The 22,796-nt window shown below is 36.2% G+C and overlaps 1 protein-coding gene across 5 annotated transcripts in view; it reads right to left on the bottom strand.

Annotated features, from left to right (window-relative positions):
* pfkpa (phosphofructokinase, platelet a) overlaps positions 1–22,083 on the bottom strand; it is a 35,187-nt gene extending 13,104 nt beyond the window's left edge. For 2 of the 5 annotated variants that reach the window (XM_084102584.1, XM_084102582.1), the window contains exons 1-15: positions 21,798–22,056; positions 18,564–18,637; positions 17,731–17,808; positions 15,382–15,571; positions 13,977–14,142; positions 13,819–13,863; positions 13,561–13,669; positions 13,159–13,254; positions 9,230–9,322; positions 8,571–8,696; positions 8,047–8,111; positions 5,829–5,898; positions 4,194–4,340; positions 419–489; positions 214–301 (exon numbers count right to left, since the gene is read on the bottom strand). In XM_084102584.1, the coding sequence (XP_083958710.1) occupies positions 214–301; positions 419–489; positions 4,194–4,340; positions 5,829–5,898; positions 8,047–8,111; positions 8,571–8,696; positions 9,230–9,322; positions 13,159–13,254; positions 13,561–13,669; positions 13,819–13,863; positions 13,977–14,142; positions 15,382–15,571; positions 17,731–17,808; positions 18,564–18,637; positions 21,798–21,888 (1,509 nt within the window). In that variant the 5' untranslated portion in view covers positions 21,889–22,056. Of the gene's footprint in view, positions 1–213; positions 302–418; positions 490–4,193; positions 4,341–5,828; positions 5,899–8,046; positions 8,112–8,570; positions 8,697–9,229; positions 9,323–10,793; positions 10,890–13,158; positions 13,255–13,560; positions 13,670–13,818; positions 13,864–13,976; positions 14,143–15,381; positions 15,572–17,730; positions 17,809–18,563; positions 18,638–21,797 lie in introns of all 5 variants that reach the window. The other 3 variants (XM_084102581.1, XM_084102585.1, XM_084102583.1) reach the window with 2 other exon arrangements.
* Positions 22,084–22,796: the final 713 nt, after the last annotated feature.

Genomic DNA, 22,796 nt, shown 5'->3' with positions numbered 1-22,796 from the left:
TAAATATTAATTAAAAATAGTTTAAAAAAATAGTTGTATTGCTAAAAATATTTATGAGTATAATTTAAATAATTAATATAAATACAAAAAAAATAAAAACAGCAAATATTAACAGCAAAGCACATCACTTTTTTAATCATTCATTAAAATTACCACCCTGTCAACACACTAAATGTAAGATAAAACATAAAAAGTCCAGGCTGGAAAATATACCTCAAATCCTCCGATCACTAACAACGCATTGATGTTATACTTCCGCATCTGTTCTGCAATTTTTTCAATGTACTTTGCAGGAAGCGTTCTGCAAATTTAAAAACATTGTAGAGAAGCACTAAGCACAACACAGCACATTACATTTAAAATCGACTGTATTACTGAAATCTGCAGGCAATATAAACGTTGTAAATGGGATAAATACCGTTTAGTTCCCAGGAGGGATCCACCCTGGCCCGTCCATCCACCTACATCTGCCCATTTGACCTCTTTTATCTGAGAAAAGAGAGCAGAGTGGATCAAATATGAGTTGGACCAACATTTACATATAAGGGTACATTAAAACTTCAAAATGTGAATGCGCAGCTTAGTTATGTACATGGTAGCTATCCTCTGAGGGGTCGTTAACACAACACCATTTTCAACTAAAAATGGAAAACTTTTTGTGTTTTGGCTGTTTATTTCCTCGACAATGGTGTTTTGTGAGCCTGAAAATGCAAACGTTTGAAAACGATTTATGTGCTCACACTATAAGGTCCGTTTCATCGAGCTGCGACTTAACTGCTCACACTATACGTGAAATATGCGCAATAGACCATGATGTCGGGTATCCAGACCAGATATATCATCAAAAGCATCAGCTAGCCTATCGATATCAATAGGATTTAGCATTTCCAATTTATGCATTAAATTATTATTATTAGGGTAGGCTTACTTTTATTATTAAATTGATATTACAATTAATTTGCCCCGCAATAATTTCATAGCGCATCACTGCAAAACCGATGCACTGCGAGGATAATAAAAGATTAGATAGATTATAGGGCTGGGTAAAAAATATCGATTTCTCAATTTTAATCGATTCTCATTTTTACGAACCGATATCGATTCTTAAATCCCAAGAATCGATTAGTCATCCTGTTTTCAGTTGATGAATGAATGGAACATTGTAGCGCGCATCCCATCCAATAAATCGCAATAATCTTTGTGCTTTGTTACTATTGATATGAAACAAAGTCTCAGATTTCAAATTACGTCCATTTTTTTACGAAATTCAAAAACATAAATACCGTTTTGGCGCTGTGGCGTGAGATCGCTCTGGCTCAGCTCAAGAGAAGCACATGATCTTCTCTTCCACCTTAATAACACCATTTACAGCGCGAAATAAACATGAATGAGCATCTGAAAGTGTGTTAAAAGGTAGAGTACAACTTATCGAAATCCGTATCATGTGACATGGAATCGCTCAATCAGTGTTTCAACCGTGGAAAGTAAATCAGCTTGGAAACAATGTCATGTAATGTCACATTTACCTCAGAAAAAACATATCCAGTGACCATAAACTCGTTAGTCAGCTAGAAAAATCAACTCTAGAGAGCAGTATTTTGCTAAATATATGCACCATATTACATAATCATTATATTTTTTAATGTTCTTAAATTTTTAATAATGTTTGAATAAATCTGGCAGGTTTTTATGACAGCCACCATTCAAATGTTTATATTTCATATAACTTTATTATATAAAAATAATTAAAAGTGTAATTTAAGTGTTTGTATACAAATCAGTTCATTTTTACCTTCAATATTACAGTTGAAGTGACTGACTCCCATAGTTTACTGCATTAGTTAAGAGATTTGTTTTCCTTGAGAAAATGTGCCATGTATTGTACTTGATATCCAAAATAATCAATATTGAATCGGAATCGAAATCTAATCGAATTGCAAGCTTGTGAATCGAAATTGAATCGAATTATGAAATTTGTGTCAATACCCAGCCCTAATAGATTAGCTTACTCCTCGCTGAAAATTATTTTAAACATCTAGGTCAATTATGCAATGAGTTATAGGCCTATAATTCAAATTATTAACAGTCTATAATATGTCTGAACACCGCAATAATCAGTCATTAATGAAAATTAAGAGCAGCTTTATTTCAAAAACAACTAGTTTAACAAAATATTTCTCTTCTCATTTTTTCACTACGTATATGGGCTAATAAATTAAGGGAAAAAATTAGCCAAAAAACAAGGCTTGTGTGATATTCATCGACTTGTCTTCATGGTTTAAAACGGAAAAACTTCCAAAATTGTTGTAACATTTTTCTAACAAACACCAAGTGCCAAATGATGGACAAAGGTTCACTTTTTAGTTATTAATATTATTAATATTATCAAAAATAATATTACGTTAATATTAAATAAATGAGTAAACAAAGTGGAAGTTAAAAGTGAATTATAAAGAGGCGCCGGTGTAAACTCTCCAAGACAGCGGCAATCCATGATCCATTGCCCATTCCTGCCTTAGGGTAATTTCTTTATTTTTTATGTAGTTTTTCAAATGGAAATGCAAATGGGATAAATGTGATCACCACTCATGTGCTTTCTACATTCACTGGTTTATTGGATTAGACTGGCTGAAGAGATCATAATGGAGATCAACCATGGATGAGACTTCTCTTAGCAAAAAAAAATAACTCGATGTTGCAGGGCAGTGCAGAAAATAAGAACTCGGAAATGTTAGTAGATGTTAAAAAAATATTAATTTTGAAGCCATTGATAATAACACACATTGATTTGACGAGGCACTGCTTACTCTACCCAAGTTTGTAATCCTCCTCGCGTTTGTTCAATAAGACGATTAGTGGATCATGTCTTTATCTACACCAGGGCCCAGCCCATGTAATGAAATTAGTTGCTCTGTGTTTATCTCCATTCCTCCAACAGCTCTCGGCATAAGGCTAATGGGATTACGCATCGCCCCCTATCAGTACACAGTGGTACTACAGTGGTAAATTGGTTTATGTTAATCCAGTCGTGTTCTTCGTCAGAGCAAAGAGCAGCAGTGCAGGGCTGGAGGTGTCGACACTGCAGTCTGTGCTGTTTTCAGCGCCTACTTGTGTTAATGTACCGTCTGCTCTTAATGCTATTACTGAAGCAATACAATGACCAGAAACTGGATGTGAGTGTAAATACAGTGTTTGTGTTCATGTTTGTATATTTGGCCTATATAAAAGGAAGCTTTTCATTTAAACTTGATGTTAATATGTGGAAAATGTGCACACAACAAAACTTGAATGCCGTATGAAAACATGAATACTACCATTAAAAAGTTTGTGGTCGGTAACATTTGTTTAATGTTTTGAAAGAAGTCTCGTACGCTCATCAAGGCTGCATTTATTTGGCTGCAAAAATACAGTAAAAACATTGATTTTAAATATTTGTATATTTTAAAATGTAATTTAATCCAGTGATATTAAAGCTGTATTTCCAGCATCATTACTTCTTCAGCATCACATGATCCTGATTTCCTGCTCAAATTTTTTTTTTCAATGTTAAAAAGTCATTCTGCTTAATATTGTTTAGAAATATTTTGTGACATTATAAATGTATTTACTGTCATTTTTGATAAATTGAATGCATCCTTGATAATAATAATAATAATAATAAAATACAAAAAAAAAAACACATTGACCACAAACTTTAAAATGGTAGTGTATCTAAAGCAACAAATGTTTAAAGACATGTAGCCTATTAAACTAGCATACCCTATACAACTTAGTAATTATATCAAATATTTTATTTTATATTTTATAATACACACTATATAATACCATATTCTTCTTTAAAAAATGCTAAAGGATCTAGGTTTTTATCCTCCATCCTACTATTTAACCTCTACTACATTTTATTATATACAATTTTTATGTATATTTTGTATCTCCTTTTTGTACTGTATGATGTGTTATATGGACCTGTGTCTGCAATAAAGCTTTATTATTATTATATATACATTTAAAAAACACATTTGGCCTTTGGCATTATAAACAGCCTTGGGGTCCAAGTGGGACAAGATTTTGTTCATATGTAAAGATTGTTTGTGTTTCTTGTGTTTCTACAGAATGGCTCCCATAAACCATTGCGTTTAAATCCTACTGGATGATTCTTAAACACTGGAATGTAAAAGTAAATATATATTTACCTGTCCCTTATAGAATCCCTCAAAACCGTCACTGACAGCAAACATTTTGTGTCCCTCGGAGATGCCCACTCTGACAGCCGAGCGCACGGCTGCGTTCATGCCCGCCGCGGGGGCGCCCACGTTCAGCACAGCCACGTTATAATTGCTCTGAATGGGGGAAGAACACATAACATCGCTTATTACGCTGACAAATATGTCAATAAATTACATTTAGGTCATTTCTCGAGCATTTGCTAGTACGAGGCTTCAGCTAAATTATTGACTTATGTTCAGTTGTCTATAATAAATACAGCAAGCGTCCTGTTGGATATATGTGGGCTGATGTTAATAGCAAACTAAAATGGCCATATTCATTTATATAACTAGCAGGAATGTCTATATATTTGTGGCTTTGTGCTTCTTGATCATCCTCACGTTTTTGTTTTTACCACTCAATGCCTATTAGGAATTTAACAATGTTTCCAACCAGCCGTTGGCATTCATCAATCTGTTTTCCATTCCAGTAGGCGCAGGGTAATTTGGTCTTTGGTTTACTCAACACACAGCCCGGAGCATCAGAGAATGATTATTGACTAAACACTTCTGGACAAGCGGCCCTTCTGACTTTTCTGACTGTGTTGTAGCAGCTTTTCCATTCAAGACTCCTGTTCTCTACGCAAGGCTTTTAGAAAAGCAACAGAAAATATACTAAGCATCAGCGCTTATAAACGCTTCCCCAAAGTAGCTTACAATTATTTAAAATAAGAAAAGACAATCTTTAAAAAAGTTAAAACGGCTTCTTAAGATTCTTATTTAAAGGCAAGACACCACAGGTATCATGATTAAATATGCAAATTAGGCATTATCTATTTAAATATGCACTAGTTTGCATGCATTTCTAAAACAGAAATCTGAAAATTGGATGAAGCCATGTTCAGAATCCAATGGCTTTGCTTGTACACTCTTTCCAAATGGGAAAGAGTTTTTCATGGAACCATTGATTTCATGGTCTTGGAAAACCTGCAGGAAATTTTAAAAGTGTGATATCCAGACCTGGAAAAGTCATGTAAATGTCTTCATGGAACAAATTAAAAAATATTTTTTTTCTAGTTATGTCAAGTTCAAACATATTTTCCTTGAAATAAATTGTTGAGAAATTGTTATTTGTAAAAAATTGGTAATAAGAAGTGTAAACCTTGAAGAATAATCAGTTATTGAAACGTCTGGAATTATGGGATTTAATTATTTCAATTATTTATAATTATTTAATTTTATTGTTGCCACCATGATGCTAGTGTATCATGGATGGTTGTCAGGGCATTGCTATGTAGTTCCTCGGGTGTTCTGGGAGACAAAAAATGTGCCCTTTAAGGATATTGTGTCATTGAGATAATATTAGCCAGAGAATAGAGCTAAAAATAACTATCCACAAGCAGAAATATTCACACAGGATGTGTGACAGGACTAATTAATCTTGGTTTCCACTGGAAACATCTGCTAGGGTTGGAATTCTGTCATGTACTGAGGGTTGAGAATAGCTAAGTCTGACCCAACAGCATGCTAGTGTCAGTCAACAGAGGTGATGTTGTGTTGAGATGGAGTCAAAGATCACCAGGGCAAAACAAACACGGCGTCCTCTCAGGATGCGACACTCACGTGTGGAAGTTCAGACTCTGGTTTGCGGTGAGCCAGCAGTTTGTAAGTCCTCAGGTTGTTCTCAAAGCTCCTGCATTTACGCACAAACATATAAGTGTTATTCTTATATTTAATAAGATTTAAGAGTTATATTTGTAGTTATGCTTAAAATGAATAGAACATACACACTACCGTTCAAAAGTTTGGGGTCAAAAGTTTTGAGGAAACATTAAATTGATCAAAAATGACTTTTACATTGTTACAAACAAAAATCTATTTTGAATAAATGTCGTCTATTCATCAAATTATCCTGAAAGAATTATCACAGTTTCCGTAAAAACTTTAACGGTTTTCAACATTGATAATAAATGTTTCTTGAGCAGCAAATCATCATATTAGAATGATTTCTGAAGATCATGTGACACTGAAGACTGGAGGAATGATGCTGAACATCCAGCTTTGATCACAGGAATAAATTATACTTTACTGTATATTCAAATAGAAAACAGTTATTTTACACTGTGATAATATTTCACGATATTACTGTTTCACTGTATTTTTGATCAAATAAATGCAGTCTTGGTGAGCACAAGACTATTCTTTCATAAAATCTTTAAAAAATCGTACCAACCCGAAACTTTTTAAAAGTAGTGTACATGCTACTCGCTGTCAGAGTTAAACTACAGGTTAGGGCTGGTCCGAATACCATTTTTTGAGCTTCAAAGCTTCGGTAGTAATGAACATCGAATATTCGAAGCTTCGGAGAGAGGGTGCTGAACATATTATTCTCTCTAATAAAGGCAGGAATCTCTATGTGTCTGTCTGTCCGTTTGCATTTTGATTATTTCGAGAACCGTTCATCCAATCGACTTCACAAGGGAGTGTAGTGTCGCATTTGGTGCAATATAGATGGACACGCGAGACACCACACGTTCAGAATTAATAAACTTTAGTAAACTACAGAACAGCGCGAGCGGGAAGCGGCGCACCTCACGCGGGCAGGGCTTATATGCTCCGAGAACGGACACTGCACTAGTGATATAAAATGCACACACACAGGTCTGTTAAATTAAGCAATACTTTTAAGGTAACCTAGTCTAATATTTTTCTGACTAACAAATTACTGACACAGTAAAGGGTAGATTTAAATAAAGAGAAACAAAATTTAAATAAAGGAAAACGAAATTTAAATAAAGAAAAAACGAAATTTAAATAAAGAAAAATGAAATTTAAATAAAGAAAAAACGAAATTTAAATAAAGAAAAACGAAATTTAAATAAAGAAAAACGAAATTAAGTTAAATTAAAAACGAGATTAATTTAGATTGATAATAAGGGGTAAAAAGGCTAATATATTTTGTTTCTATTATTCTATTTTCCACAATGTCAAAGCAACAGCTTAACCCAAAACACAAGCTCAGGCATGCACTTCGGTCCATACAAACTCCGCTGTTCTGCGCTCTAGCCAGAGAACACTCCGGTTCCTGGAACACGGCGTCGGTTCTATTTCTAGCATGCACGCGTTTTCCGCGTGGCTCGAGCCGCATCTGAGACGCGTGTCTCACACAGGCAGTGTGCAAACTCCAACCTGTTAACATGGGAGCCGAAATAAAAACGGACACGCCACGCAGCTGAGACGCTCACGCCACGCAGCCAGTGTGTCGCCGGCCTTATTCAAGCGCAAATGAGAAACGTTTCGCGGGGGATCCCAGGTGTGCAAAAAAAAACAAAACAAAAACGAATATTCGAATGTCAAATTTTCAAATCGAATACCAACCCACCGAACGAATATTCGAATATTCGGGTCCAGCCCTACTACAGGTGAAACTCGAAAAATTAGAATATCGTGCAAAAGTTCATTTATTTCAGTAATTCAACTTAAAAAGTGAAACTAATAGATTATATAGACTCATTACATGCAAAGTGAGATATTTCAAGCCTTTATTTGTTATAATGTTGATGATTATGGCTTACAGCTTATGAACATTTTCAAAATTTGTGAGATTTTGAATTTGGGGTTTTCATAAGCTGTAAGCCATAATCGTCAAAATTATAACAAATAAAGGCTTGAAATATCTCACTTTGCATGTAATGAGTCTATATAATCTATTAGTTTCACTTTTTAAGTTGAATCACTGAAATAAATGAACTTTTGCACGATATTCACATTTTTCGAGTTTCACCTGTAGAGTCAAGATACTAAAAGTAGCAAAGTTTCAAACTAAATGTAGCAAACGCACCTGCCACGTAGCCGCACCGCCTCCTCAAATCTTTTCTCATCCATGGCCTTCTGCACCTGCTGAGTCTACAAGACAGAAAAAGCACTTCCATTATAATGATATTATGACATGTATTATGTTGGGTTGAATTGATTTGTTGGAAACACTCTCTGGGTCATATTTCATATCAACATCGAAAGAAATTTTTTTTAGAATTTCCCACAAAGAATGTGAAAATAATGTCAATTTCCATTAAGCACATTTTTCATTAATATAAATCAAGCTGTCCAGACACATTTTATTTAATTATATTTTTTAAAATGAAAAAAGATATAATTTAAATTTTATTTAATTATACAATGACATGTTATTAAATATTTAAAGGCAAATAAATATAATTAAATTCAGCTCATAGGGATGCAAATGCCAGAATGATTCATGAGAGCGGCAGTAATGCAATGCTCTCATTCCTCTGCTGAACTGCATGAGCGTGGATCTTTATTATCACAGCACTAAACCCGACGTGGCATCTGTCCAAGCCTTACCATCTGCACACACTCCATGAGGGGCAGCCGCACAGACTGGTTCCCACACAGAGACACCACACAGGCTGGCGTGTTTGCAGTGGTCTCAAGCAGCGCCAGAACCGCCTCCACACCCATGCGACTGGCCTGACAACAAACACAAAACAGCAATGCAATCTGTAGTGCTTTAGCGTGCTCTAATGCAATCTTCACTTTATGCATAGAAATAGTTTCATATGACCAATCAATCACCCTAAGGATTTACATGTTTTCCACCCAGCACTGAGAATGCTTATTTAATATGTTCAATAAAGATAGTCAATAGAAAAGAAAAAAAAATTGTGTGTATGTGTTATTTGTTTAAGCAGACTGTGTTTGTCTATTGCTGTTGCTTATTCAAGAACCAATTTATGCATGTTGAATCCAAGGGTTATTATACTTTTCCCACTGCAAGTGTTGTTTGTGTTAATCGACAGCATGCAACATAATATGTACATAAACATAATGTTGAAAATAAATGGACCACTTAGGAAAGAAGCTGTCTTTCTTTTCCGGCATAATGTTTTTCTCAGTTCCCCAGAGTGCACTTTAGAAAAGCAGAGCAATTGCAGTGTGTGGACATGAAATCTGTTTATGTAATGAATGTAAGCCTCCTGATTTTATCCCCGAGAGTTTCTCACCAGAATCCTGTCAAATGCTGAGGGGGTCCCTCCTCTCTGGACGTGGCCCAGGATGGTCACACGCGTGTCGAAACCCAGACACTGAACCACCAGCTGGAAAAGGAAATAAAGAAGATTTAAACTTGAATTATAGGAATCAAGGGAATTTAGAGGTTTTAGGTCATATTTTGTCAACAAAACTTCTTGTCCATCACGCAAGATAACATTTAATTCCAAATAAAGCAAATGTCTATGAGCATTTAGAATTTTCAGTACAACATGTCTTCAAAATGTTTATAAATCTTACAGTAAAATATATAGCCTATATATTAACCCAAAACTGAGTTATTCATAGCATCAAGCTGCTCTTTTCCAGCTTAAGATTTGAACTTAGCTTTGTGTTAAGAACAGATCACAGTTTAATATAGTCCACAAGTCGTATGGACCACTTTTATAATGCTTCTGTCTTTTTAAAAGTTAGACGGCCCCTGGTCACCGTCCACTTTCATTGTATTTAAAAGAGCTGCATTAACCTATAACATCTCCTCTGGCAATCTACTGAAATATGAATGTCATATGAGACATTAATGAGTGAGTAAATGATGCCAGAATTTTAATTTGTGGGTGAACTGTTCCTTTATATGTTTTGCTGAATATACATTTTATACAGTATAAAGTCATTTAATGATAAACCTAAGTACAAGCACAGAATACACAAACCAGTCATAGTAGTACATGCGTTTAGCAGAAAGATTCACAAGAAAGCTGCAACACACATGCAGATTAAGAGATTTAGCATTAATTGGTGAAATCAGAACAGCGTCCCATGCTAGTCAGTACATTAGAACCCATATTTTAGCGGTTAGCATTAGAGATGGTGCAAAACATTGTAAATAATTCAACTCCCGCAGGACCTTTTTCAGGGTGAGGAAACGTACTTCCTTTCCTTTTATGAATAACCTGAACAAAGAAAACATAAATGTTTCCACAAGCATGACTAAAACTAGATTCTTACATTGTCTGACTGAAGAAAATTCCCATATTTTTATGATATTTTGTCCCATGATAAAAGGCTTAGGCTACCATACATGTACAGTAGTTTATGGTATTCTGGAAATTTTAAGTTATTTATTTTTTGTTGCAAGTGTATCATTCATGTCAGTTGCACAAATTAAGTGGGACAATATATGCAATGAAGTTTCAAATTTAGGGTTAGAGGTTTTTAAAAAATAAAGTATGAGCAATGCTAATAGTGCTAATAGTGCATTAATACCTAATGTTTCTTGTAACACAATTATTCTAAAGAAAAGAACAGATAAGACTGAACTGTAAAGCACTAGAAAATGTGCATGCTCCTGCTTTGGGTGGCATTCAAGACACTTATGCACTGATGCCGTGCAGTAGTTAAGTAGAGGATAGTCATAGCTGGTTATGTTCGAGGTGACCACATGTGCCTTACCAGAAAAGAGTGTGTGTGTGTGTTTAAGCAAACCACACAGGACAAAGCCAGAGAGGGAGCACACACAGAGCTCAGAGAGGTCAGGGATCAATGCAGGAGCTGGATCTCTATACACCATGTACTTACATTCTTTACATGTTCTGAGGTAATGGGCTGGTTGTTACGATCAATCGCACCTTCAGCTACTATTATGATATTCAGCCTTTTCATTCCTGCTCGTTTCTATGAGGGTAAGAGACAGGTCACAAACTGATGACAAAAACAACGGGAGAGATTCAAAAAGCTGGAATTGAGGCTGCAGAAGTGGCCCATGAAGTAAATAGCCACTTACTGAAACACCATTTCTAATGAAGCAACTTTTGCTCAAGTTGCTCAAAGTAATGAGAGTGGCTTGCTCCTTGCAAGATTACCTGCCCAGATCTTTAACCACTACACCACACGACCCAGTTAAGGTGCATTCTTTCTAACAGCAATTCAATTCAACTGTTCGCCAAGTCGCTGTACTTTTGGTCCAGGACTCCAAATGGCTGTACTGCTGTTCAAGGACTTTAAGTGCATGGTTGGGCGGCAAGTGACTGTACTGTTGGTCAATGTCCACAAGTTGCTATATTGTTGTTCAATGTCCCAAAGTCGATGTGCTGTTGGTCAAGACTCAAGCAGTTGCTGTACTGTTGAACATGGTCACCAAGTCGCTATACTGTTGTTCGAGGTCCTCAAATGGCTGTGCAGTTGGTCAAGGTCTTAAAGTCAATATACTATTGGTCAGCAAGTTGCTGTACTGTACATTGAGGTAACCAAGTCATTGTTCATATTCTGTTGGTTGAGGTTTCCAAGTTGCTATACTTTTGGCCGAGGTCACCACATGGCTGTGTTGTTGGTCAAGGTCTGGAATTGTTCACCAAGTTGCTGTATTTTTGGTTGAGGTCGCCAATGCTCTGTACTGCTGGTCAAGGACTACAAATCACCATATTGTTGTTCGATGTCCTAAAGTAGCTGTGTTGTTGGACAAGGTTTTAAAGTAGCTATACTGTTGATTGAGAAGTTGCTGTACTGTTGATCATGGTCACCAAGTCGCTACACTTTTGGTTATGGTCACCAAGTTGCAGTACATTTGGTCAATGTCTACAAGTCATTCTTTTGTTGTCCGATGTCTCCAAGGGCCCTATTTTAACGATCTAAGCGCATGGTCTAAAGCGCACGGCGCAAGTGCACTTAGTGCGTGTCTAAATCCACTTTTGCTAGTTTAACGATGGGAAAAATGGTCGGCGCTCCCGGCACATGGTCTAAAAGGGTTGTCCCTATTCTCATAATGAGTAATGGGTGTGTTTTGGGATTTACGTGCATTAAACTAATTTGAGTCTCATCTCCCATTCCCTTTAAATGCCAGTTGTGCACGCGCCATGGCAGATTCGCTATTTACATGGCAGAATTTGATAGTGGAAAGACCGAAGCTGTCTCCAGAGCGCAACGGATCTGCTCGTGCGCGAGGTTAAAGCCCACAAGCAGACAAGCCGGATTCCACCATATCTTTATGTACACAATAATAATCTTTTACATTGTAATCTTTTTATTTTAAATATTTGGCATGTTTGTGTGCTGCTGTGCGTCCCTGTGTGTTTAAAAAGCAGAGTGTGTGCGTTGTGGACCCACCACATAAAACAAAATATTGCGCCATTGACTTCAGACCAGGTTTCAGTTGGTCAATGGCGCAATCTATTTCTGTTGTCTCAAAATAGCAACATGCCAACAATGCGCCAGAACACACCTCGTTTTCAGACCAGCACGCCCATGGGAGCACAAATGGGCGCAAATGCATTTGCTATTTAAACAACGTGGCGCAGGACGTGAAAATGATAACTGCGTCGGACTGAAACTAGCAAAAAACACTTGCATCGCGCATTGCGCCGGGTGTTAGATAGGGCCCCAAGTGTCTGTGTTGTTAGTCAATGACTTAAAGTCACTATTTTGTTGGATCTTTATTTTTTTGTTAGTCAAGGTTTTAGTTGTTCGCAGACTTCACTTGGTTATGCTGTTGGGCGAAGTCTTAAAGTTAATATACTGTTGATCACTGTCAGTTGAGGACACCAAGTCACTGTTCGTATAATGTTGGTGTACTTTTGACTGAAGTCGCTGTGCCTTTGGTCAAAGTCTCCAAGTCACTGTACTTTTGGTCAAGGCCAGCAAGACTAGTGGACTACGGTTTTCAAATGCTTTAGGCAGTTGTGCTAAACACTTTGCCAAGGATCTTTGTCGATTATGATGCCTCAAATTGCCAGATCTTAATGAAAAAGAATGATTTGTGCACCATTTATCACTGCAAATTGCTGTCAGAGTGAAAGCCCTTGTACATCGTGTGGCATGTGGTAGAATTTGTAGCATGTTTTTGCAACAAGTCTTACGGTCGTTTTGGAGTTTTATTGGAGATGGGCAACTGCAGATCTAGAGGATTCCAGATTTTTGCTCTTTCCCTTTGAAAACATCCAGTACTCACATCCTTGACTATACTAGAAGTAATAGCTTTTCCATGTCTGTCAATGGCTCCTTCAGCGACTATGATTATGTTCAACCTTGAACCTCTGGATCGAGTCTGGGGCAGTGAACACATTTGTTCCACAAAAACATATGCATGTTACAAACAGAAGAATAAATTTAGGAAGTGGAAAATGAATTCATTGTACACAGATGAAGCTTCACTGTAGTTCAACTAATTTATATTTATTCACTTCCCCAAAACTGTGTACAACCACAAGCATACTTTAATGGTTTTGATGATTTTTCAGCTGAAAAACTAGTAAGAATAAATCTGAAAGAAAGTGTGAGCACTAATAACATAAGAAGTGTATCACGTGTGCTGCAAGTAGATTTAGTGAGAAATTATGTATTTTTGTTTTACCGCAGAGAGTTTTTGACACATTTTCTCTTCCCAGCCATCCTCAGGGGGCATTTCAGGAATCAACACCCAGTCAGCTCCACATGCTAGGGCACTCACCAATGCCAGATAGCTTCATACACAAGTGCATACAGATATAGAAAACAGTGTCTGATTTGACAGTAGATGACATCATTTCACCATTAAACGCAAAAACCATGCCAATAATGTTTTGAACAAATCCAAGGCAAAATGGATTGTGCTAATATGTAATAATCTTACCCACAATGCCTGCCCATCACCTCCAGCACAAATGTCCTCTGATGACTGTAAACCACAAAAAATGATTAGCCAATAAATGTGAATTGGCATATTTGTTCACAAGAAACAACTTGCACAACTGGAAACTTTTTCTGCTTTGTTATGGACTGTTGAAATACCTCTGAGCTGTAGTCATGATTGCATCCACCACCTCAATGATTCTGTGGAGGGCCGAGTCTGTTCCTATTGTCATGTCGGTGCCACAGAAGTCATTGTCAATAGAGCCCACCATGCCCACAATGTGAAGAGCAGAGTATTTCTGAGCCGCCTCCTCATCAATCAGATCTATAATAAAAAATAACAACAACAAAAATGCAACATGAAAGCTCATAAGATCAAATTCTAGACAATATTTTTATTATTATTTGCATATCAATCTGTTTGATCTTATTTTTTATTTTATTTTTTGGCTAATTTAAGCCTAATTAAATAGTTCTTAACCAATATTTTCAAAATTCAGATAAATTCAAGCTAAAGACAGCTAAAATGCTTAATATGTGAAATAAACAACACTAGGGCTGGGTATTGACGCAAATTTCACAATTCGATTTGATTTCGATTCACAACCTTGCAATTCGATTCGATTCAATCTTGATTATTTTGGATATCAGGTACAATACATGGCAAATTTTCTCAAGGACAACAAATCTCTTAACTAATGCTGTAAACTATGGGAGTCAGTGGTAGCCTATAGGCTTCATTAGCCTACTATAATATTGAAGTTAAAAATTAACTGATTTGTATACCAACACTTAAATTACACTTTTATTTACTTTTATAATAATAAAGTTATGTGAAATATAAACATTTAAATGGTGGCTGTCATAAAAACCTGCCAGATTTATTCAAACATGCATTAAAAATTGAAGAACATTAAATGTAATATGGTGCATATATTTAACAAAGTGCTCTCCTCTCTAGAGTAAATTTTTTTAGCTGACTAATGAGTTTATGGTCACTGGATATGGTTTTTCTGAGGTAAATGTTACGTTACATTGTTTCCAAGCTTATTTACTGACGTCTTTCCACGGTTGAAACACTGATTGAGCGATTTCATGTCACATGATACGGATTTCGATAAGTTGTACTCTATCTTTTAACAAACTTTCAGATGCTCATTCATGTTTATTTCGCGTGGTAACTGGTATTATTAAGGCGGAAGATCATGTGCTTCTCTTGAGCTGCGCCAGAGCGATCTCACGCCACAGTGCCAACACGGTATTTATGTTTTTGAATTTCGTAAGAAAATGGACGTAATTTGAAATCTGAGACTTTGTTTCATATCAATAGTAACAAAGCACAAAGATTATTGCGATTTATTGGATGGGATGCGCGCTACAATGTTCCATTCATTCATCAGCTGAAAACAGGATGACTAATCGATTCTTGGGATTTAAGAATCGATATCGGTTCGTAAAAATGAGAATCGATTAAAATCGAGAAATTGACATTTTTTTTACCCAGCCCTAAACAACACCCTCAATAAACTTATTGTATTTCTATTGTGTCGTCTGCAGCTCATACTTTGCTGGACCAGCTCTGCCAGCAGACCGCTCCACTCCTCTCTGAAGAGATTGGCCCCGGTCAAACTGCCGTCTCCTCCAATCACGCACAGGTTGGTGATGCCCCTTTTCACCAGGTTATGAGCCGCCTTCAGACGACCCTCGTGCGTGCGGAAATCTTTGCATCGTGCGCTGCCGATAACAGTGCCGCCCTGAAACACAATCACACAAAATCTTAACCATTGTAAACATGAGATTGAAAAGGTATTGGCCCATTACTTGGTGTTTGCTGAATGGTCAGAGCACCCTGTGACGTTTAAAGATATCAGTTTCTCCTTAAAAATGGTAACCACAGCAGGGTATCTGCAGGGTTTTAGAATCAGATGCAAGGCTTTTTAAGACTTGCGCAAATAAAATGAATACCATTATGGGTAAGGTATAGGGCATTGTCCAAGGTAACATCCTAAACTGTAAAATTACTGTAAATATGATGATTGTAACAATACAAATTCAACTAATACAGGTTTTGACAAAGCCAAAAACTTGTATAAAATGATAAACCTCAAATTTGAGTCGTTAAACTTTTTTTTTAAGAAAAGGGATGAGTCAAAATTATAAATATCTAGTTCAGTAATGAAACCCCAGTAATAAAGGTCATTTACATGCAATCTGCAAGCAATCACATCATTACAGCGTGACACAAGATGACTAGCCTTTGCTGATCCTGCAGCCAACGAGATTGCTTGCTCAACATTTAAAGTCTGGTTCATTGTTAGCTGTAAGCTAGCCCTGCAGAGCGCTATTAGAGTTCCTCTGAAACCCCCCACCTCCCCCAGCTCCACCTGCCTAGATCTGCTTCGTCTGTTTATGCAGCAGCAGCATATCTTACATGCTTAGCATGTCAGTGTATCTATAAGCAGTTGCAAGGCCATTCATACAGCAGCAATAATCAAAATCAGCAGCAGCAGCAGCGTAACAGATCTAGTCCACCAAGACCAAATAGCCTACATTAACATTGCCATATTAAAAAAACATGCTAAAACTATTCAGAGTTATCATGATAAAATATGGGTTGATTTTCACATTGGTCTGAACTAACACTCTCTGACAGAAGGTTGCGCTGGTAACCCTATACAAAGCAGCAGTGCTTGTTAGAACGAGGCAACACGTTTGCATCTATGATATAAACACCATAAGGTAAACATTTTCATAAATGATCAAGAGTTGATCATACTGTAAGCAATCGCTTGGCATAAATGCATGGTATTAATTTATTGCGAACTGCTCTGAAATCGCAAGCCTGCACTGTAAACCCTAACGCTCAAAATAATTAATTGGTTTGAGTAGGACAAACTTAAATTAAACGAATTAGTTCAGTCAAATTAACTTTTATGAGTATTTAGCACTTTCTTTTTCTTTCAAGTTCACAGAACTGATATATTTTAAGTAAACTGAACTGTTTCATTGTTTTGAGTTTTATGAAATGATTTATTTTAATTTATACAAACTTAAGTTTAACTGAAACGGCTGGGATGTCTATTTCCCAGCATGCTTTGCCGATGGCACTTGAATGGGAGAGTAAATGCTAAAATTAAGTGTAATATAATGTTGTTTTTTTTGTGCAAGATTAATGTTAAGTGGGAGATTGAGTATTGATTAATGTTTTGTTATGCTAATTTAGAAGAATTTCTGTTAATGTTGGTTTTAGGATGGTTACCATCATGGTGACAAGTGGTGCATGCGGCTTGATTTGAGAGCAAATAAAATCTTTATATTGTTGCACTCATGCAGCAAGTGCTGTATAACATACTATTGTTAGCATGATAACATAATAGTATGTTAGCAAACTATCTTGTTAAAACTATAAGTTAATACTAATGAAAGTGTTCACATTGAGATTACATGAAGGTTTTAAGTTAAATGTATGAAATAGTGTACTCTGATTTTAATTGTTCTTAACTTGAAATGTTTAAGTACAAACTTAAAATCTGCCAGTTCTGCTTACTTAAACTTTGAATTTCAAAACTTAAAAAAATTGAAGCAATCGATTGCCTTAAATTTTTTGAGTTCTGCTAACTTATTCGGGTTTACAGTGTGTAGAATGCGCAACAGCGCAGCATTTTTACGTTGAATCATGCGTAGCTCACATTTAATCAAATCATAGCCTTTTAAAGTTTAATAATCAATCGCATTCGGCTGTATTGTGATTCCTGTTTTCTATCCCCAAATACCTCTTGAAATCAGATATTTGAGACTTTTATATGGCCTTAAATTCGTGTGGACTATGAATAGTAACCGATAACCTTGAGACAATTCGAGCAGAGGTATGTGTGAGTGCTTTGAGGGGTCGTATGATTCTCATCACACTCACCACTTGCAACATGCTGGACACACTCTCCCAGTTCGCCTCCTTGATGTTGTCGCCTCCATCCACCATACCCTGATAACCCTGTAAGTCACACACACAAACACATAAATACAATCCCTCCTCCTATCCTTCAATGACCTCTTAGTCACCAGAAATGAATTCAATTCTCTAGGTAATCGTATGAAGCAGCTTACTGAGATTGGCACGCAATGTCCTGGCTTGGCAAAGACATGGCTTTGTGTTTACAACCACAATCTTGATATTAAAGATGAAGTGTGTCATTTCTGCATCATTAGCAACACTTGCAAACACTTTGCCTTAGCAAACGGTTTAACAAATGACACGTTTCACCTTAAAGAATGAGGGTGGAATCAGGAGTAAATGGATGTGTGGGTTTCTTCACTGAAGCCATTGCATAAGAGCACAGTGGGCGACGGTATTTGGCCTATCACAGCCAGACATCTCAGGGCTTACATGCCATGTGATGCTAATGGAAATCATGTTTATACAATTCCAGGCCTTTAACTCAAAACAGTTCTGCTATTCCAACAACTCTGTAGTAGATTAATTTAATGTATAATGCATGACTTATTTAACTAAAAAGGCTGTGTGTACTCATAATACGTCTTGAGTATTAACATTTTTATATTGGAAATAAATGATTGGCCATTTGGAAAGGGTGAGCAGCAACATCGAGAGCCATTAGACCCATATGTTACACAGCACTGACATAGACACTAGTTTGTTTACACATCAATATAAGTATATACAGCATGTAAAGACATCCCAGTCTTACAGTATCATCTGAATCCAGTATGGATGAAGTAGAGACTGACCTCATGAACGAAGTAGACTTTGGCTCCTACATAGATTCCCATACGGACAACAGCCCGAACAGCAGCATTCATCCCTGGATGTAGAGAAACACCACACAAATCACTTTAGAGAGGGATATCTATAGTAAAATACTAAGAAAACAGGTTATAAATGGCTATTTGTTTAGGTTTACACTGGAAGTCATTTTCTTCCATGTTTGGTCATCTGTTGCTCGCCTCCTCTTATAATAACTCACTCAGACTTCAAACTTAAAGTGCCTCTCTGTGCAAGCAACGGGTAGGAAATATAGCTTTCAATGTCAATGCTTCTGTGTGCTATGATGTCCATAACATAAAAAATGGTTAAATCTGCTTTAATATCATTTGCTAAATTTGCACTGCTGTTATTAGGCAACACATTACAAGTGACTGGGAAGAAATGACTAAGAAAGAACCAGTGTGAAAAGCAGAACAGCTCGATTTCTTAAAGAAAAAAAAGGTTTTTACATTTCAGCAGATTCATATCATAGTCCAGTGTCTACACTATTTCTATCCAGGGTTTATTAGCAATAAGAATGTCTTTATACGCATGTACTGTACACTAGTTTACGTGAGTATAAAGGAATTTTCAAATTAAGGAGTGCTAGGCGGTACGTGGAAGAGCTTAGAGAACTTTAAAGAAAAACTGGAAAAAACTGGAAAATAAATAAATTAAAATAGGATGAAACTAAATAAATATATCCGATAAAAAAAAAAAATTGTATTTACATAAACATAAGTAAACATTATATTAAAATAAATAAATAAAAATTATTAAAATAAATACATATTTTTTTATTTAAAACATTAATACTTTTGATTAAAATTAAGAAATTAAAATAAAGAAAGAAAAAACATTTAAATAAAACTAAATTTAAATAAATAAAAAATAAGTGTAAAAAGATACTATTAACATTAAAAATATTAAAATAAATAAAATGTTATACATTTGATTACAGAATTAATTAATTAATTTAATTAAAATGATTTCATATTTTTTTTTTATAAAATACAGTTAACTTTTAACATTAGTTCTACAGTGAAAAAAAAACAAAAAAACTAAATAACATTCATTTTTCACATTATTTCAGAGTATTAATTGGGTCTTTATACTTTTGAATTCTTGCATGTGGATGATCATATTTGTGGGTCTGTGGCATACAAGACTGAATAGCCCTAGTAAAAAGTAAAAAATGAAGTATACATTGGGTTTTACATGGAAAACTATCTTAATTTCATATTTGTTTTTTTCTTTTCTTTTTTGTGTTCTTTGGGAGAACAGTATTCATATGGGAACAACAATGCTTGGTGGTTTCTAGGTGTCTTTTTGATATGCTGGTCTGTAGATATGACACTGTAAGTGTCATTGTTCACCAAGTCTGATGTCAGATGAGAGATCTAGCAGCCCAACAGGTGCTGAAAGAGTCAAATCAATGACTGAAGGTGTCAATTTCACCATGATATCAATCCTTTGAGTGTCACTGTCTATCAGTTTATCTAAACAGACAACAAATGCAGTCCTGCTATGCATGTCCTGCAGCTGCTCTAAAGTATCAATGAATGAATGCATCTATAACATGTATTCGAGTGACTGAGAAATGTGCATGTATACATTAAGCCACCGAACTGACTAATATTGCATGAGTGTTACATCAGATCAGAGTCACTACTGAAGTGACACTGCATTTGGTGACTCATTAACTACTATGAAATGATATGTAAATGTTTTACCACACAGTAACTTACAAACCAAGAACATTTGCATTTCTCATATGAGCTGCAGAGAAATCTTGTGAAAAAGAGTACACTGCATACTTCTAAAAAAAGAAATAATAATAGGCTTTCAAATAATATACTTTTATAAAGGAGTGCCTGAAATGGTCTCATAAACTAGATTGTCATTTCTAAAGGAACTACTAGTCTTTGCAATGTGCACTTAGCACTGAACTAACCGCTTTTTATTATTATTGTAGCCTAATATGACTAGACTGGGTTACGCAAGTCATTATAAAGGTCATATCAGGTAAAAACAGCGTCTTTGGGTAGTCAATCCAATGCACGTATTCAATTCTTCAGGCAAAGGTATAATGTTTAATTATGACTGCGTGAACGTGACTTTGGTTTATGAAGCGGCGCGCGTTGGTCACATGACTCAGATTCCTTTGACGTAACTCACCGGCTCAAACGCGACTCCTCACGTACGCATCCTGTCTACGCGCTAAACCCTTTTTAAAGTCACATAATTCACCTCTTCTTTACAAAATAAGCCACTTGATGAAGAAAAAAAACATGACTTTTAAAAAAGCACCTGCACGCGATAAACACAGGAAAGTGACTGAAACGCGCAGCCACTTCCTGGTTAAAGGCGGAAAAACTTCATATCGATGATTGACAGACAGAAAAGCGCCGATATGAGGTAAAAGACATGACGGTTATTCATATTAAGCAAACATAAGCAAGCATCAGAATATTTTAGGCTCGATTGTGGCAGGGTAGATGACATGCTACGTGCTCTTCCTGAAGGTCACGTGATTCCGCAATGCAGTGACATGCATTTGGAATAAATGCTATTCAATCACATACACACCTAACGTTTCATAATAGAGACGTTAGGACAAGCTGCCCGTTATCTGAAAACGTTATGACAGAAATGAAAGCTTCACTGTCATCTGTAATGTAGCAGGATGAGCTCAAATGTATTTAGTGTATGATTTGCATCCTCACCATCATCTCAACCTACATTTTAACTGATATTAGCCAGCCTGAACAGCCAGCTGTGGTGGATCTAAATAAGAAATGACAGACATTCCTATGCCCTAAACCCGATTACCTAAACATCAACCACGTGTCAGTCAAACCGTACGCATCACAATGCAAGATGTATGACCTTGTGATTATCTGATGGTTACATGTCAATCTCCTCAGGCCCTCAAGGGCCATTTCATCCATCCTAACGAGAAGCAAATCGAAGTATGAGGTTCTAACAAAGTTGCATGTATACAGTGCAACTGATATAATGGCGGAGCAGTCCATTTAACACTGATAACTGTGAATCGCACTGTATAATAAGTACCAGAATGAACATCAGATGTCATAATGATACGGTGTAGAGAACATTCTGAACATTTTAATAGAAAATAACACTGATAATAATGAGTTAAAGTGATACAATATAGGAAAACGATCATGAGATGTCAGTGAGCTCTTCTACTGTACCTTGAGCATCTCCTCCGCTCGTCAGCACTGCTATGGCTTTCCCAGCGCCCGTCAGGTTCTCGAAGAACTTCTTATTGTCTGGCTGAGCCATTTTCCCTTTTTTATATACTTACAATATGTTAAAACAATAATTAATAAATTAAATTCTGTAAGTGTGCCGGTTGAGGGACTATATCCTCCCCTCTCCTCTTCTCTCGCCAGCGGTCTCCTCTCCTCCTGTACGTCCTCTCCTCAACCTGCATCAACAGTTTCTGTGACTGACAGCTTTCTCAGCCAATGGCTGAATAGATCACGAATTCTTGTCAGGATGTTGACCAATAGTAGACGCTCTCGGCGACGTTTCCGTGTAGGAAGATGATGTAGGCGGGACGATCATTTTACATTGGACAAATATGGTCCAGCAACTATTTCCGGTAACTTGTCAAGCGCCTGTCAAAGAGCAAAATAGTTCAAATTTAATTTACAGTATGTTACACCTATAATTTTTTTTTTTTTTTTTTTTTTTTTTACCGTACAATTAAACTTAGATTAAAATTAACATGGGCGTGATTACAATCTTGCTAGCCATTTGTGTAGCTTTTAAACCGTTTTTTGTAGTGTATGCTGTCGTCTGTTGGTTAGTACAAGAACTGCAAGGGAATTCAGTCACAGTCCTAGGTCAGTATTGATGTTGTTTCTAAGAATGAAGATTATATTCTAATGTAGGCTATTCTTCCAACTGATCATATTAGGTTAGGTTAGATTAGATTAGTTTTGTTTTATTCAAAATATTGTTAATATGCAAAAAAAAAATATTGTTTTATTCATTTTTCCCCCCTTTTGTTTCACTTATTATACTACCATTATACTAACACATTATCCACCGGTTTCACAGACAAGGTTTAAGTTAGTTCCAAACTAAAATGTATGTTTGAGCTGTTTTAACTGAAAATAACTTGCACTGACATATCTTAAAACATGTCACTGCCAATGTTTTGTCTCAAAATGCACACTTATAAA

The sequence above is a fragment of the Abramis brama genome (assembly GCF_963993115.1).
Source record: "Abramis brama genome assembly, chromosome: 24".
NCBI classification, from domain to species: Eukaryota; Metazoa; Chordata; class Actinopteri; order Cypriniformes; family Leuciscidae; genus Abramis; species Abramis brama.
The sequence above is the reverse complement of the archived record's forward strand: the minus strand, read 5'-3'. Positions and strand labels throughout refer to the sequence as shown.